The 16194-nt window shown below is 39.1% G+C and overlaps 1 protein-coding gene across 3 annotated transcripts in view; it reads left to right on the top strand.

Moving 5' to 3' along the window:
- The window catches only part of ZRANB3 (zinc finger, RAN-binding domain containing 3), a 338584-nt gene that overhangs the window by 296740 nt on the left and 25650 nt on the right, over nt 1–16194 (top strand). For 2 of the 3 annotated variants that reach the window (XM_011970281.1, XM_011970283.1), the window contains exons 13-15: nt 8342–8756; nt 10921–11121; nt 14547–14638. In XM_011970281.1, coding sequence (XP_011825671.1) covers nt 8342–8756; nt 10921–11121; nt 14547–14638 — 708 coding nt within the window. The remainder of the gene's footprint in view (nt 1–8341; nt 8757–10920; nt 11122–14546; nt 14639–16194) is intronic. The other variant, XM_011970284.1, reaches the window with a different exon arrangement.

The following is a 16194-nucleotide window of genomic DNA, read 5'->3' on the forward strand; positions in this document are numbered from 1 at the left end:
AGCTTAATTAAATAGCTTAGTTAAGAAGATCAACTGTAAAGCTGGTATATGAAGGCCCTGAGAATTCTTTTTTTGGGGGGGAGGTTTCTTTAGTTGTTTTGTTTGTTTGTTTATTTTTGAGATGGAGTATGCTCTGTCATCTAGGCTGGAGGGCAATGGCGTAGTCTCAGCTCATTGTAACCTCCACTTCCTGGAGTCAAGTGATTCTCGTGCCTCAGCCTCCCACGTAGCTGGGATTACAAGCACCCACCACCATGCATGACTAATTTTTTTGTATTTTTAGTAGAGACCGGGTTTCACTGTGTTGGCCAGGCTGGTTTCGAACTCCTGACCTCAAGTGATCTGGCCACCTTGGCCTCTCAATGTGCTGAGATTACAGGCGTGAGCCCTCACACCTGGCTAATTTTTGTGTTTTTAGTACAGATGGGGTTTTGACATGTTGTTCAGGCTGGTTTGATCTGTTTGACCAGATCAAGTGATCTGCCTGCCTTGGCCTCCCAAAGTGCTGGGATTACAGGCATGAGCCACCACACTCAGCCTTCTTTGTTCTGTTTTGTTGTTGGGAAGGTTTCTTTTGTTTTAACAAATGTTGCAATTGTTTTTTTGTTTTTTGGGTTTTTTTGGTGGGAAAATGGAGATATAAGTCATTAAAGAAACAGATTCTTTAAAATATAGAATGGGACAAAAGATTCAAGTATTTTTTAAACATTATTCAGTATAGATGACAGTGGACTATTATACATTTTATATATATAGCTATGCTGACATCAGTTTGTTTTATTTGCTCTTCTTAAGAAAAAAAAATTTAAGGCCAGGCATGGTGGCTCATGCTTTTAATTCCAGCACTTTGGGAGGCTAAGGCAGAAGGATCGCTTGAGCCCAGGAGTTCAAGACCAGCCCAGGCAACATAGGGAGACCCTTGTCTAAACAACAACAACAAAAGTTAACCAGGCATGGCAACATGCACCTATAGTCCCAGCTACTCAGGAGACTGAGGCAAGAGGATCTCTTGAGCCCAGAAGGCTAAGGCTGCAGTGAGCTGTGATCGACTACTGTACTCCAGCCTTGGTGACAAAGTGAGACCCTGCTTCAGAGAGAAAAAAAAAATTTTTTTAAGTATAGGAAGAGAGGTGGTTGAGGTTATGGTTAAGGCATTAAATTGAAAACAAACAGATTAAGAAAGATTCCTTAATTAATGGTAAGTTTTTGTTTGTTTGTTTGTTTGTTTTTTAGACGGAGTCTCACTCTGTCGCCCAGGCTGGAGTGCAATGGCGCAATCTTGGCTCGCTGCAACCTCTGCCTGCTGGGTTCCCTGCCTCAGCCTCCCAAGTAGCTGGGATTACAGGCACGTGACACCATGCACAGCTAATTTTTGTATTTTTAGTAGAGACGGGGTTTCACCATCTTGGCCAAGCTGATCTTTAAATCCTGACCTCGTGATCCACCCACCTTGGCCTCGCAAAGTGCTGGGATTACAGGCGTGAGCCACCGCGCCTGGTCTCTTTAGCACCTTTCTCTGACCAGCTCTGTGGGTGGTAGCTAACATTGTGTCGTCTGTGGAGTCTGTGGAGAAACTGACTAGACCAAGCAAAAACTTGTAGAGACTGAAGGAGATGATAAAAGAGTCGGTGATGATGCTACAGTGAAGTCTCCCATGTGGAACTCCTGATGGCATTTTAGCATCTTATTAAATATCAGTTGATAACAAAAGGCCACCAGGCATTGAGGATAACCTCTCATGTGGAAAACAGAAACCAAAACAAACATCCAAGCCAAGAATGAGACACAAAAGCAACAGAGACAATGTAATGAGCTGAAGAAAATGTAAAAGCAAAACAAAAAACTACCATCAGTAGCCACAGAGAAGTAAAAATATTGTGCTCATGAAACAAGAATAAGAAAAAGGAAAAATCAGAGAATACAACAAGCTCTTAGAGCTTAAAACTTTAATACCAGAAATTAATAATTAAATAAGGAAAGAAAGAAGGATAATGAAGAAATTACCCAGAAGTAGAACAAAGATATAGAAAAAGTGAAGAAAATTAAATAATCTGTTCAGAAACTTTTTTCTTAATAGGAGATCTAGAAAGATAAGATAGAGGAAGAAAAAAATAATTTAAGAAAACTTCCCAGGACGGAAGGACACAAGTTAATCTGATTGAAAGAAAGTACCTGCTGAGCACTTTGGGAGGCTGAGGTGGGCAGATCATGAGGTCAGGAGATGGAGACCATCCTGGCTAACACGGTAAAACCTGTCTCTACTAAAAATACAAAAAATTAGCCAGGCGTGGTGGCGGGCGACTGTAGTCCCAGCTACTCGGGAGGCTGAGGCAGGAGAATGGCGTGAACCCAGGAGGCAGAGCTTGTAGTGAGCTCATGCCACTGCACTCCAGCCTGGGCGACAGAGCAAGATTGTCTCAAAAAAAAAAAAAAAAAAGGAAGTACCTACTGAAAGCCAGGTGCAGTGGTACGCCTGTAGGTCCCAGCTACTTAGGATGCTGAGGCAGGAGGATTGCTTGTGCCCTAGGAGTTTGAGCCCCATCTGGGTAACACTGAGACCCCATCTCTTTAAAAAAATTAAAAATTAAAAAAGAAAGTACCTACTGAGCATCTACTATAATGAATGGGAAACCAAAACACACACTAAAGCCATCACTCTTCTGATTTTTTGCTTTGAGTTTTTTTCTGGATATCTTTTACTCAATCGACCATTAATTTTGTTCCCTTGTTTTCTGTCCTTTTTACCTTTTCTTTGTTGAACTACCGCTATGTGGCATGACATCCACTTTTATGATTTTATCCACCTGTATGTCCATGATTGTTCTCCGATACCTACATCCAATTCTCTCTCTCTTTTTTTTTTTTTGGAGACAGAGTCTCGCTTTGTCACCCAGGCTGGAGTTCAGTGGCACCACTTGGCTCCCTGAAACCTCTGCTTCCCGGGTTCAAGTGATTATCATGCCTCAGCCTCCCAAGAAGCTGGAATTACAGGCGTGCGCACCATGCGCAGCTACTTTTTGTATTTTTTGTAGAGCTGAGGTTTCACCACGTTGGCTAGGCTGGTCTGGAACTCCTGACCTCAAGTGATTCGCCCACCTCACCCTCCCAAAGTGCTGGGATTACAGGCATGAGCCACCATGCCTGGCCTGGCCTCAGTTGACTCTCTCATGGACTCCAAACCTGCTTCCTGGAATCCTCTACCCCGGTACCACTACTTCTCATACATTTCTAAAAGTGAACTTGTTTCCTTATCTCTTGTTTTTTGGTCTTCTAATGAACCTATTTATCTTTCTGTATTTTCTATTGCAGTAACTGAAAATATCATCCCTACCATGTTATAAGTCAAAAATCTAGGAGTCTGAGGATTACTCTAGGCCCCTGCATCTTCCTCATTCCTCATGTTCAATCAGCATGTCCCATCAGATCTTGCTGATAGCCCCATATGTCCTGAGTTCTCAGAAACCCTCCTATTCCCCATTCATCCCTCAAGGAAGGGACAATCAAGGGTCATTAGACATTTGAAGAGAAAATCTATAGCATGAAAAAGGTAAGCAAAAGTAAACTAATACACAGATTGATCCTGAAGATAATTTAAAAAAAACTCTTAAGTAGTAGTTTCAGATTTGAAATTATATTGCCTATAAAAATAAAATGAGAATATGGTTAAAAAAAAATAGAGAATAACAAGGAACTTTTAGATGGTAAAAATATAACTGCCAAACTAAAATAATAAGGGTTGAAAGATAAGTAGAGGAAAACTAAGAGTTTACAGGGTAAAAAGACAAAAAGAAGGAAAATATAATAAAAGATAAGACATAAATGTGTAAGTCTAACATTCTACTAATAGGAATGCCAGGAAAAGAGAAAAGAGAAAATTAACAGAAAGGAACTATCAAAGAATAATAAAAATTTTCAAGAGCTAAAGATAGTAGTATTCAAAATAAGGTATCTTCGGTGCTGAGCAGAATTTTTAAAGGCACATGAATATAGATTATATAGAGGTAGATCACTGTGAAATTTTAAAACACCAGAAATAAAAGTTCCTGAAGAGCCCTAAAAGAAAGCAAAAATGTGCAGCCTACCAAGAAACAACATCTTCAGCATCAACAGATGTTGGAAGAAACAGAACAATGCCTTTAAGGATTTGAGAGGTCAGGCATGGTGGCTCATGCCTGTAATTACACCAATTTGGGAGGCCAAGACAGGTGGATTACTTGAGCTCAGCAGTTCAAGACCAGCCTGGGCAACATGTTGAAACTCAGCCTCTACAAAAAATACAAAAATTAACCAGGCATGGTGGCATGCTCCTGTAGTCCCAGCTAGTTGGGAGGCTGAGGCAGGAGGATCACTTGAATCCAGGAGGTCAAGACTCCAGTGAGCTGTAATTGCACCACTGCCCTCCAACCTGGGTGACACAGCAAGACCCTGTCTCAGAAAGGAAGGATTCGAGGAGAATCATATGCCCAGCAAAACTACTGAATAAGGATGAGGACAAAATCAACTCATTTCTAGACAGGCAAGGACAGAAAGTTTACCTCTCTTGGAAGTACAGTATGGTTTAACTAGAAATAGCTGATAGAATTTGTTCATGTTTGCTGAACATTTGCTAGTATTTTCAAAATTCTACAAGCTCTCTTTGCAGTTTTATTGTATAGAATAGAATATTTTCTTTAAATGTTTAATTCTTTTTGTTTCTTTGTTACCTTTTTTGTTTTTAAGAGATAGGATCTTGCCATATTGCCTAGACTGGGACTCCTGGACTCAAGCAATCCTCCTTCCTCAGCCTCCTAAGTAGCTAGGACTACAGGCGCACGCCACCACACCTGGCTAATTTTTCTGTTGTTTGTAGAGACAGGATCTTGCTATGTTGTCAAGGCTGGTCTTGAACTCCTTGTATCAAACAATCCTCCTGTCTTGGCTTCCCAATGAACTGGACTACAGGCATGAGCCACTGCACTCAGCCTGTTACCTTTTTTTTAAAACACCGACTTCATCAGTCTATTAATCTCTTTGCTTTCCTCCACCCTTTTTTTTTTTTTTTTTTTTTTTTTTTTTTTTTTTTTTTGACATGGATGCTCAGTCTGGCACCCAGGCTGGCGTGCTGTGGTGCAGTGTTGGCTTATGCAACCTCCACCTCCCAGGTTCAAGCGATTCTTCTGCCTCAGTCTCCCGTGTAGCTGGGACTACCGGTGCATGCCACCACGCCCAGCTAATTTTTGTATTATTAGTAGAGACAGGGTTTCATCATGTTGGCCAGGCTGGTCTCGAACTCCTGACCTCGCAATCCGCCCGCCTCAGCTTCCCAAAGTGCTGGGATTACAAGCATGAGCCACTACGTCTGGCCGACCCTTTCTTTAATTTCCCTTATGCATTGTTTTAAAAATCATATCTCGTGGTTAATGATTTCATTCTTTATATTTATCTGAATTCTGTATATTTCACAACTAATTAGATAACTTTTTATAGTATTTGAGAATGTGTAAATTAGCCATGCAAAATAAGAGTTCTACATTATTTGGAGTAGTGGGGTAGGGGAGAGTTTTTTTCCCTATGATAACATGTTTTTTTTTGTTTTTTTTTTTTTGAGATGGAGTCTTGCTCTGTCGCCCGGACTGGAGTGCAGTGGCCGGATCTCAGCTCACTACAAGCTCCACCTACCAGGTTTACGCCATTCTACTGCCGCAGCCTCCCGTGTAGCTGGGACTACAGGCGCCCGCCACCTCGCCCAGCTAGTTTTTTTTGTATTTTTTAGTAGAGACGGGGTTTCACCGTGTTAGCCAGGATGGTCTCGATCTCCTGACCTCGTGATCCGCCCGTCTTGACCTCCCAAAGTGCTGGGATTACAGGCTTGAGCCACCGCGCCCGGCCGATAACATGTTTTAATTTTACAAATAAGGGAACAGCCTAAATTTTCCTTCCTTATTTTTTCACTTCCTTTTTTTTTTTTTTTTTTGAATTTTTATACTGTGGTAACATAAAATTTGCCATTTTAACCATTTTTAAGTGTACAGTTAGTGGCATTACATTCACAGTGTTGTGCACCCACCACCAGTATTTCCAAAAATTTTCCATTACCCCAGAGAGTCTATAATTATTTATCAATCACTCTCCATTTCCCCTTCCCCTCCAGCCTCTGGTAACCACTAATCTTTCTGTTTTTATGAATTTTATAATTCTTTCTCATACAGTACCACTAAGAAGTACAGATAATATTCACTTTGTAAAATATCATTTACAATATATGGTATTTTGCTATCATTATCTACAGGGTCTGTCTTAGTTATCTATTACTGCATAACAAATTGCTCCAAAACTTAGTGTCTTAAGACAATAGCCATGTATTATTTCTTATAGTTTCTATGGGTGCAGGATTCAACCAGGGTACAACAGGGATGACATGTCTCCTCCATGATGACTGTGGCCTTTCCTGGAAGACACCCACGCTAGGGGCTGATAACTTCTCTGAAGGCTTGTTCACTCATGTGTCTGGCAATTGGTGCTGTCACCTGGGAGCTTTTCTGGGGCTGTCAACTGGAACACTGCAGGCTTTCTCCATGTGGCCTGGGTTTCCTCACACCAATGGTGTCTAGGTTCCCAAGGCAAGTGTCCCAAGAGAGAAAGAAAGGGAGTGACAGAGGGCCAGCCAAGTTGAAGCCATATTACTTTCAATGACCTAGCCTCAGAAGTCACATAGCATCGGCTGGGCATGATGACTCACGCCTATAATCCCAGCACTTTGGGGGCCCAGGGCGGGTGAATCACCTCAGGTCAGGAGTTCAAGACGAGGGCCAACATGATGAAACCCCGTCTCTACTGAAAATACAAAAATTAGCTGGGCGTAGTGGTGAACGCCTGTAATCCCAGCTACTTTTGGGAGGCTGAGGCAGGAGAATTGCTTGAACCTGGGAGGCGGAGGTTGCAGTGAGCCAAGATTGCACCATTGTACTCCAGCCTGGGCGACAAGAGCGAAAAACTCTGCCTCAAAAAAAAAAAAAAAGAAGTCACACAGCATTATTTTAACTGCATTCTGTTGGGTGAGACAGTTACAAAGGTCTACTGAGGTTCAAGGAAGAAGAACATAGATCCCACCTCTCAATGGAGGCATGTCAGTGTCACATTGTAAGAAGAGCATGTGAAATGACATAAGAATTGGTGTGACCATCATTGAAAATATATTCGGCCACAGCGTGTTTCTAACATAGCTCCCAACTGCACCTCCAAAACTGAATCCTTTAATTTACCCTCACTGTAGCTAATAAACCATGGAGACAGGTATCCTACTTTCTGTACTAGGAAACTGAGATTCACACATTGAAAAGATGAAAAACGTGCAATGGTATAGCTGTTCTTAAAAAAAAAAATACATTTCTTGAAAACAAGGTTATTATTAAAATGTGTCTACTAAAGAAGCTATCCTAATTAACAGGTTTTTTTTGTTGTTTTTTTTCCCCCCCAGGGTCTCACTCTCTTGCCTCAGCTGAAGTGCAGTGGCACAGTCACAGTTCACTGTAGCCTCAACCTCTCAGGCTTCAGCAATCTTCCCACCTCAGCTCCCCAAGTAGCTGGGACTACAGGTGCACGCCACCACTCCTGGCTAATTTTTGTTTTGGGTTTTTTTTGGTTTTTTGGGGGTTTTTTTTGTAGCAACAGGGTTTCACCATGTTGCCCAAGCTGGTCTTGAACTCCTGGGCTCAGGCAATCCTGCCATCTCAGCCTCCCAAAGTGCTAGGATTATGGATATGAGCCACCACACCCAGCCTAATTAACAGCTTCCTGGTCAAGATGCTTCTTGGTCAAGAAAACATTTTCATATGAATAACATTATGTATGAACATTGTGTTTATAGTTTGGCTGTGAAAGCGTTTTTTTAGGTCCTTGATTGTCCTGAAATATTTGAATACACAATTGCCTTTTTTCCCCTGACATACATTTAGGGTAATGTATTAAGTATATTTTTATTATATAACCGCTCTAACCAAGTTATCTTACCTCTCTAAAGCTGCAGTTTCCTCCTTCAAAATGTGATAATAATAATAGTATTGACCTCACAGAACTGACATGAGGATTAAATGAGTTAATATATGTAAAATGCTTGGCACACAAAAAGTGCTAAGAAAAAAGTTAAGACACAGGAAGTACATGGATATGTTTTACATATATATATGTATGTATATATGAAGAGTCATACATATACATATGTATGTATATATGAATTCATTTCCAAAAGGTATTTAAAGGATAAGGCAATATGGTTAATTAAAATATTTTGTTAAGCTCTTTTATGTAAGAAGAACATATTAGATTGCTTCTTACTTTGATAACTACTGTTTGCTTTTCCTAGTTCGAAAAAGAAAAACAGCATGATATTCGATCATTTTTTTTACCACAACCTAAAAAAAGACAGTTGATGACCTCCTGTGATGAATCAAAGAGATTCCAGGAGGAAAATACTGTAGTGTCATCAGACCCTACAAAAACAGCTGCAGGAGATACCATCGATTATGAAAGTGATGTTGAACCTGAAACTAAAAGATTGAAATTGGCCGCCTCGGATGACCACTGCAGTCCCTCGGAAGAGACACCATCCCAGTCCAGGCAAATCAGAACTCCACTCATGGAAAGTGTCCAGGAGGCCAAGGCCCAGTCAGCCACCCCAGCCTTTCCTGTAGAGGGCTGGCAGTGTAGTTTCTGCACATATATCAATAATTCAGTGTTACCTTATTGCGAAATGTGTGAGAATCCTCAAGGCAGTGCTGGTGAGTATATAGAAGGTGACCACGGAGGTAAGGGCTGTTAGTGGTGTCTTCAGATAACCTGTGCTTATAGAGACTGCTGTTATCCACGGATAGTGTGACTCAGCACAACTTTAGCTTTTAAATTGGAATAAGAGCTTCATATAGTGAAGACTGAATTTATCCCTTGTGGAATGTGAAAAGCTCCTGGTTCTGTCAAGAATGTATATCCCCAAACGTCTGTGATATGGCATTAATTTGGCACAAATGGACATTTCTGATTAATGTCAGCAGGATATGAATTCAGTGGGCAGGAATAGAAGCTCTGTTGCTATGGTAGCAAATATGCCTTATACTCATAGACTTACTATTTTCTCTCCTCTGTAGCTAATACTTGTTTTTAAGGAAATTGTGGATTATTTTTATGTTTAAATAGCAAAATAATGTAATGTCGCTTCTTTGCCTAGTCAGTATACATTGTGCCATGGTTTTTGCTTTTCAAAGCATCAAAATTGCTCTATGGATCAGTCTTCATTTGTGAACCGATTTGATGTCTGGCTTTTTTGAGCTTATTCTTTTTTAAAACATTATTTTAAAGTTAGAAATCATAAATATACCTCAAGTATGTTTTTATAGCATGGGATACCATTTTCTGATGTTTAGTTTCTGAAATGATTATTAATACCCATGGTTGTCATACATCCGTATTCTTGTTTCCAATTCTATAGGGCATTTTTATAGTAATAAAAATGCCAAGCTGACAGTTTTGGAAACTGGAAGTACACATTTTATTTTATCATTTGTAATAATTGTACACATCTAATTTTGCATCATACATTAATTCTTCAAAATATTGGCATTGACAAAGACTCAGCTAAGATATAAATTCTGATATTGCAGTTCCTTCCTCCTGCCTTGCTCTTCTCTCTGTCTTAATTTTGATTTGAAGGAAAATGTAGGGAAGAGCTGAGTCTTCCCTCTTTCACTTTGGGTGCTTCTACCAAAATTGACAAGTCTGCCATGTGGGTGGTGGTTATATTTGTATGTGGGCACCTGTTGTCTGTGAACTAAATTGGAATCACATGCTTATTCCATGTAATATCTCTGTCACAATTAGCATGATTCCATGCAATTCCCAACTGCTACAGGCAATAAAAATAAGTTCTATTTTGACTATGAAATAATGTCAGTTCACATTAAATGTATAAGTTGAATGATTTAGCAACAAAAGTCATAATTTAATATGGGTTTTATAGTTCTGATTTTTCCTTTGTGATACCAAGAGCAACAATGAAAATTTCTAGACCTGGGATTTAATAAGGAATCTCTCAAGCAACTTAAAAAAATAAAAACTACCTTTTGTGAATATGAAAGTCTGATTAGAGAGAAATAGATAGTCTATGTAACAGTGATATTACTATATATAAAAATATAATTATTAGATTTATATTTCTACCGCTGCCACATCTAATACCCAAATCTTCTCCTCCCTGTTCTTTACTACATCATGCTAAAAACCTGGGCTGTATCTTTGGTCTCTTGCTCACCTCCCACACTCAACCCATCAGGTAACCTCCAAATAAATCTTGATTCCAACCACTTTATCTTTATTGCTACCATCCTACTCTAAAGCCACTATCTTTCTCCCAGACCTCAACAGTCCCCATATTAATCTGATCCTTCAGTGCACAGCAGCCAAAGTGATCCTTTATTCCTTTGCCTAAAACTCTTTAATGGCTTTCAGTTACATTTAGAATATTTAGACCAAGAATATAGGCCCGAGTCCAAGCTTCCTAGATCCATGAACAGCTCTCAGCTCAAATGGGACTCCTTTCAGAGCTTGGTCCTCATGACTTTTGCTATAGGAGTGCTCTCCAAAACCTTCTTACAAAAAAAAAACCTTAGTTGTGTCTTTATCTGAAAATATACTATTTACCTATTTGCTTATTTTATTGTCATTCTCTGCCATTTAGAATGGAGTCTAGAATGCAGGGATTTCTCTGTCCTGTTCCTGCTGTCTCTTCAGCATCTAGAATAGTACTGGGCATATAGTAGGCTCCTGATAAATGTTTTGAACATATGAATAAACATTATTCACTTTGTTTCTTTCTATAAGACCTACCTGTTACATTCTTTTTACTTTTAAGTGGAAATTATTACATTTTTGTAATAATTTTTATTTTAATAGTTATGCAAATAGATAGCCTCAGCCATATCCAGGATAAAAACGAGGATGATTCTCAGAAAGACACCTCCAAAAAGGTTCAAACTATCTCAGACTGTGAAAAACAAGCCCTTGTACAGTCAGAACCTGACCAGTTGGCTGACAGCAAAGAAGAGACATCAAAAATTGAGAAAGAAGATGGACTTACATCCCAGCAAGGTAATGGTAAGTCTTGTTTCCATTTCTAGCATCCAAGTAATAACCATATACTTTCACACATAATACTGTTATTAGATTAGTAATTACTACCTTGTTCCAGGTTCCTTTTACTCTCTTTTATATTAAAAAATACCAACCATTTGTAACTACATACTTAAACACCAGATGGCTGGAAGAGCTGAGTATGTCTGTTGGCATTCAGACATTACACATAGAGCAAAACCGATAAATAGCTACATGTGCTGCCACCAGGCCTGTTGCCCAGCCTCAACCAAGCCTAGCTCATTCACACAGTAAGGGTGTTGTTTTGATATTTGGGAGGTGCTTTGGACAAAACAGTAAGACTGACAGATAATTAACTAACACTTAGCATATCATTAATCCTTTACACAAAAATTGTTGTAAATGGTTGCACTTAATTAGCATTTTTTTAAAAAGTATTTTAAAGAAAATGTTTTTAGGGAACATGATGTCAAGACTGTATGAATCATGACTGCATTTGGAGCCAACCATACAGTGTTTCGGATTTATTTACTTTTTGGTTGATTCCATTCATTATTTATAGCTGTGATGGTTAGCAAATACCAGCCTGTATGTCATACTTCACTATCATTTATGGGCCAGCTGGCAAGAGACTGAGTACTTTTGGGTTATTTTCCTTGTTACTCATTTAGTGACCATAGTAATATACAGGTTGATATTCTTATTAAAACAAACCCAATAGTTGGGATGAGACTGTTGAAGTTTTTCTTCTAAGTTAGTTGCTATTAAACACTAATACAATTTAGAGTCTGACTCATAGCTTTAAAATGAAATGTTCATTTAAGAATTTCTGAGCTCTAGGCATCCTCCTTTCTTCTTCTCTCAGCCTTCCTTCTAACCTCTCAAGGTCTTCCCAAAGAATGTCTTGGAATGGATCTGTTTAGGTCTGTTCATTTTAACAGCTTTTAAGTAGACAGTGTAGACTCAGGTGGGTTATACTCTTTGGTGTCTCTAGTTTTCTTTATCTTACTGTGAGAAACTCTCAAGTGCTGATGAAACTCTGGTTATGGGACAGCATATGGCTCAGTGAACTAAATAGCAGACTAGGAACCAACACCTGGCAATTGTCATCAACGGGGCTATGGATCTCTTCATCTATGGCAGGGAAATATTGGCTTGTTAGTTGTACATTGGTCTCTTGATGAAAACATGTTAGCTTGTACTTACAAATGCTTTTTAGAAATCACTTTGGGGAGGCTGAGGCAGGAGAATGGCGTGAACCCAGGAGGCGGAGCTTGCAGTGAGCTGAGATCCGGCCACTGCACTCCAGCCTGGGCGACAGAGCGAGACTCCGTCTCAAAAAAAAAAAAAAAAAAAAAAAATCACTTTGAAGTTCTGTTCTGCCAATGAAATTTGCTTTGGCCTCATTCACTCCAGACAATGCCAGCATTTACCCCTTACCTATTCCTGTTTCCCTTTTTTGACTTTTCAGATCATTGGGCTGAGAATTCCACATAAGAGGTATGCTTCACATCTTTCCACTGACATGAATTTCAATGAAAAACAAACAGAAAACAAAGGAAGCACACTATGTTAAATGCTTATTCTACCTACATATGCTCTTTTAGAACCAGAGTGATATGTACTACTCTAGAACTGTAGTTTTGTTCTCTCTGGAATTCCAGGAGTTTGGAAGAATAACCATAGGTGCATTATCTCTAGTCTCAAATCATTAATTTACACTTCATGGCAACACTGAAAAGATAAATATGTTCCCTAATGTAGCTGATAGCTATCAAGAATTAATATCAACTGATTTGGAATTGTTACAGTTATTTTTATCAAAGAATGGCTTCTGATCTTTAAGCATTAATGCATAGTTCTTCAAAGAAAACTGCCAATTAAGCTATGACACAATACCTTAATGTTAGCCCAGACCAGGCCACATCATCCTCTGTTGCTTTGACATTTCTTTCATGTGCTCTGAGGGATTTGGCAATTTCTCCTGCTGTCAGTTGCTTTCTTTGGCATGTAATAGGCAACCCTTTTGAACATCTCAGTAACCAAATGTAAGACATCTTCCTCTATTTGCAGAGCTCTTGTTTCCTTTGGTACCATGAAGCACTCCATTATTCCTTTACAAGAAAATAAGATATTTTGGTTATTCCTCCAGTGATACACATTTGCTCCTTTAATATCAAGTTTATGCTTTCCTGGTCTGTATCCAAGTTTTATGGTACATATGATAACTTTTCATTTCAATACCAAATCACAGTGAAAAAATTTAAAGACATTTTAAAGGTAATAAAGTCAATACATATAGTAACAACAATGCATATACCTCATGTGTAGTGTAGAAGTGACAATAGTATTACAGCTATGACTCAGCTTATGCATACTAAGGCAAAGACAACTGTTTTACAACTGCCACATGGCCAGCAATGATTGTAAAATGCCATCGTTGTTATTGACTGTAAGACATGCCAGTTTCAGAGATGTTAAAGTACATTTTTGAATTTACAAAATAAGGGAATAATTCATAAATCAGGTTTGTAAAGTGGTCAGTGCCTTGATTAGAAAAATAATAGTATGATGACATTGCCAAGTAGAATGGCAAACAAATCATAGACTTCTAGGTCTGGGAAAGTACTTTAAAAGATCACTGAGGAACTGTGAGAGAAGGTAAGAGCACAGGCTCTGGAGCCAGCTTGCAGGTTTTATGTCCTCTTACTAGGCATGTGACCATAAGTTAGCGTGCCTCAGTTTCTTCCTATGTAAAATGCACTATTTATTTCTGAAAGGTATTACTGTATGTACCTACAACAGTGCCTCGCACATTGTGTGTGCTCACTAAATGTTAACTCTAATTATTATTTAGACCTGCATTGATAATCCTGTATCTCCTGCAAAATATATTGGACAGTAGGACTAAGAAAGGGCTAAATAAGAAGAGATTATCAGAAAAGAAGCTTGTCTACTTATCTTCTTTTGTGAATGTCAGGCACGAGGCTCCCGGGAATCAGGCATTTAAGTGGCCCTCAACATAGCGATGTTGCTGCTAATAATCAAAATGGTGCTTATTCAGTCTCAAATCTACTCTAGCAAAAGGAATAGATTAGTCTAAACTTCAAGACCAATAACAGCTCTTATTGGTGGAAATTCTTCCTTATGCCTACCTAACTTGTATTTTTTCAGCTAATTCTGAATCTGTTTGTTTCTTGTTAGGTCATTAGCAAAAATGTAAAACAATTGGTTACCATATAAGCCGATATGCTCTTCAATGGCCTACTGTGGTAGCTTTATTTCAAGGCTAGACAGTTACTTTTTGTTAAATGTATTGATATTTTTGATATAGCTATTTCATCATTCTAACCTACACATGATTAAAATAAGCTATTTTAGATAGAGAGTAGATAAGCCTTCAGGTTCTCTTTTGTCTTCTTTAATAGAACAGTTGAAGAGTTCAGACACTTTGCCAGTGTATGACACCTTAATGTTTTGTGCAAGTAGGAATACTGACCGGATTCACATCTATACTAAGGTAAGTATCATGCAGAGTCTGTAACTTGAAACATAAAAAAATACTTCCTTTTTTCACTTTTCAGTGGAGATACTTAATTTTATTAACAATGAGATAAGCATCTAGTTATTTTCCTCCTTAAAGCTAATTCTCAAATTTCTGTGTTAAATCTAAAGACAATGAGAGGTAAAACCACACAGTCTTTAAGAACATAGACTTCAGGGCCGGACTGCCTCAGTTCAAATCTATTAGTATGTAATCTTGGACACATTACTCAACTGCTCTGTGCTTCAATTTCCACAACTGTAAAATGTGGTATACCCCATTTACCCCATTTATGTGATTATTACACATTGTATGCCAGTATCAAATTATCTTATGCATCCCATAAGTATATAAACCTACTCTGTACCCTTAAAAATTAAAAATTGTTAAAATAATAAAAAATAAAATGCAGACAGGATTTGTTGCAAAGATAAAATGAGCTGAGTCCTGTAAAGCACTTAGGACAGTGCCTGGCCTACATGAACTCTCCATAAATGTTAATCCTGCACTGATCACTTGCAGCAGCAGGAGCAGCAGCGTCTTTACAGAAGCCTAGACCTGCCCATTCATGTTGAGTAAATGCTAGGAAGCTTTTGTCAGATGATTGCTGATTCCTGCCATAGGCTAGCTTAGTAGTACCCAAACTTTTTAGACTCAGGACCTCTTTGCACTCCTAAAATTTATTGAGAACCCCAAAGACCTTTTGTTTATATAGGTTATATCTATTGATGTCTACTATATTTGAAATTAAAATGGAGCTTCTCAAAAATATTCATTTATGGTTGGGTGTGGTGGCTCACACCTGTAATCCCAGCACTTGGAGAGGCTGAGGTGGGTGGATTACCTGAGGTCAGGAGTTTGAGATCAGCCTGGCCAACATGGTGAAACCCCCTCTCTACTAAAAATACGAAAATTAGCTGGGTGTGGTAGCGAGTGCCTTTAATCCCAGCTACTCGGGAGGCTGAGGCAGGAGAATCATGTAAACCTGGAAGGTACAGGTTGCAGTGAGCCAAGATCGTGCCACTGCACTCCAGCCTGGGCGACAAAATGACACTCTGTCTCAAAAAAAAAAATTTTTTTTTTCATTTATTCACTTAAATGTGAATAATTAACAATTACATTTTTCTATTTCTTTTTTTTTTTTTTTTTCTCACCCTGTTGCCCAGGCTGGAGTGCAGTGGCACCATCTCGGCTCACTGCAACCTCCACCTCCTGGGTTCAAATGATTCTCCTGCCTCAGCCTCCAGGTAGCTGAGACTGCAGGCACCTGCCACCACACCTGGCTAATTTTTATATTTTTAGTAGAGATGAGGTTTCACCATATTGGCTGGGCTGGTCTCGAACTCCTGAACTTGTGATCCGCCCACCTCAGACTCCCAAAGTGCTGGGATTACAGGTGTGAGCCACCACACCTGGCCATTTTTTTGTTTGGTTGTTTTTTTTTTTTAGAGAGAGAGGGTCTTTTTTTTTTTTTTTGAGACAGAATGTCTTGCTGTGTTGCCCAGACTGGTCTCAAACTCCTGGGTTCAAAC

This window comes from Mandrillus leucophaeus, unplaced genomic scaffold (genome assembly GCF_000951045.1).
Source record: "Mandrillus leucophaeus isolate KB7577 unplaced genomic scaffold, Mleu.le_1.0 Scaffold94, whole genome shotgun sequence".
NCBI lineage: Eukaryota > Metazoa > Chordata > Mammalia > Primates > Cercopithecidae > Mandrillus > Mandrillus leucophaeus.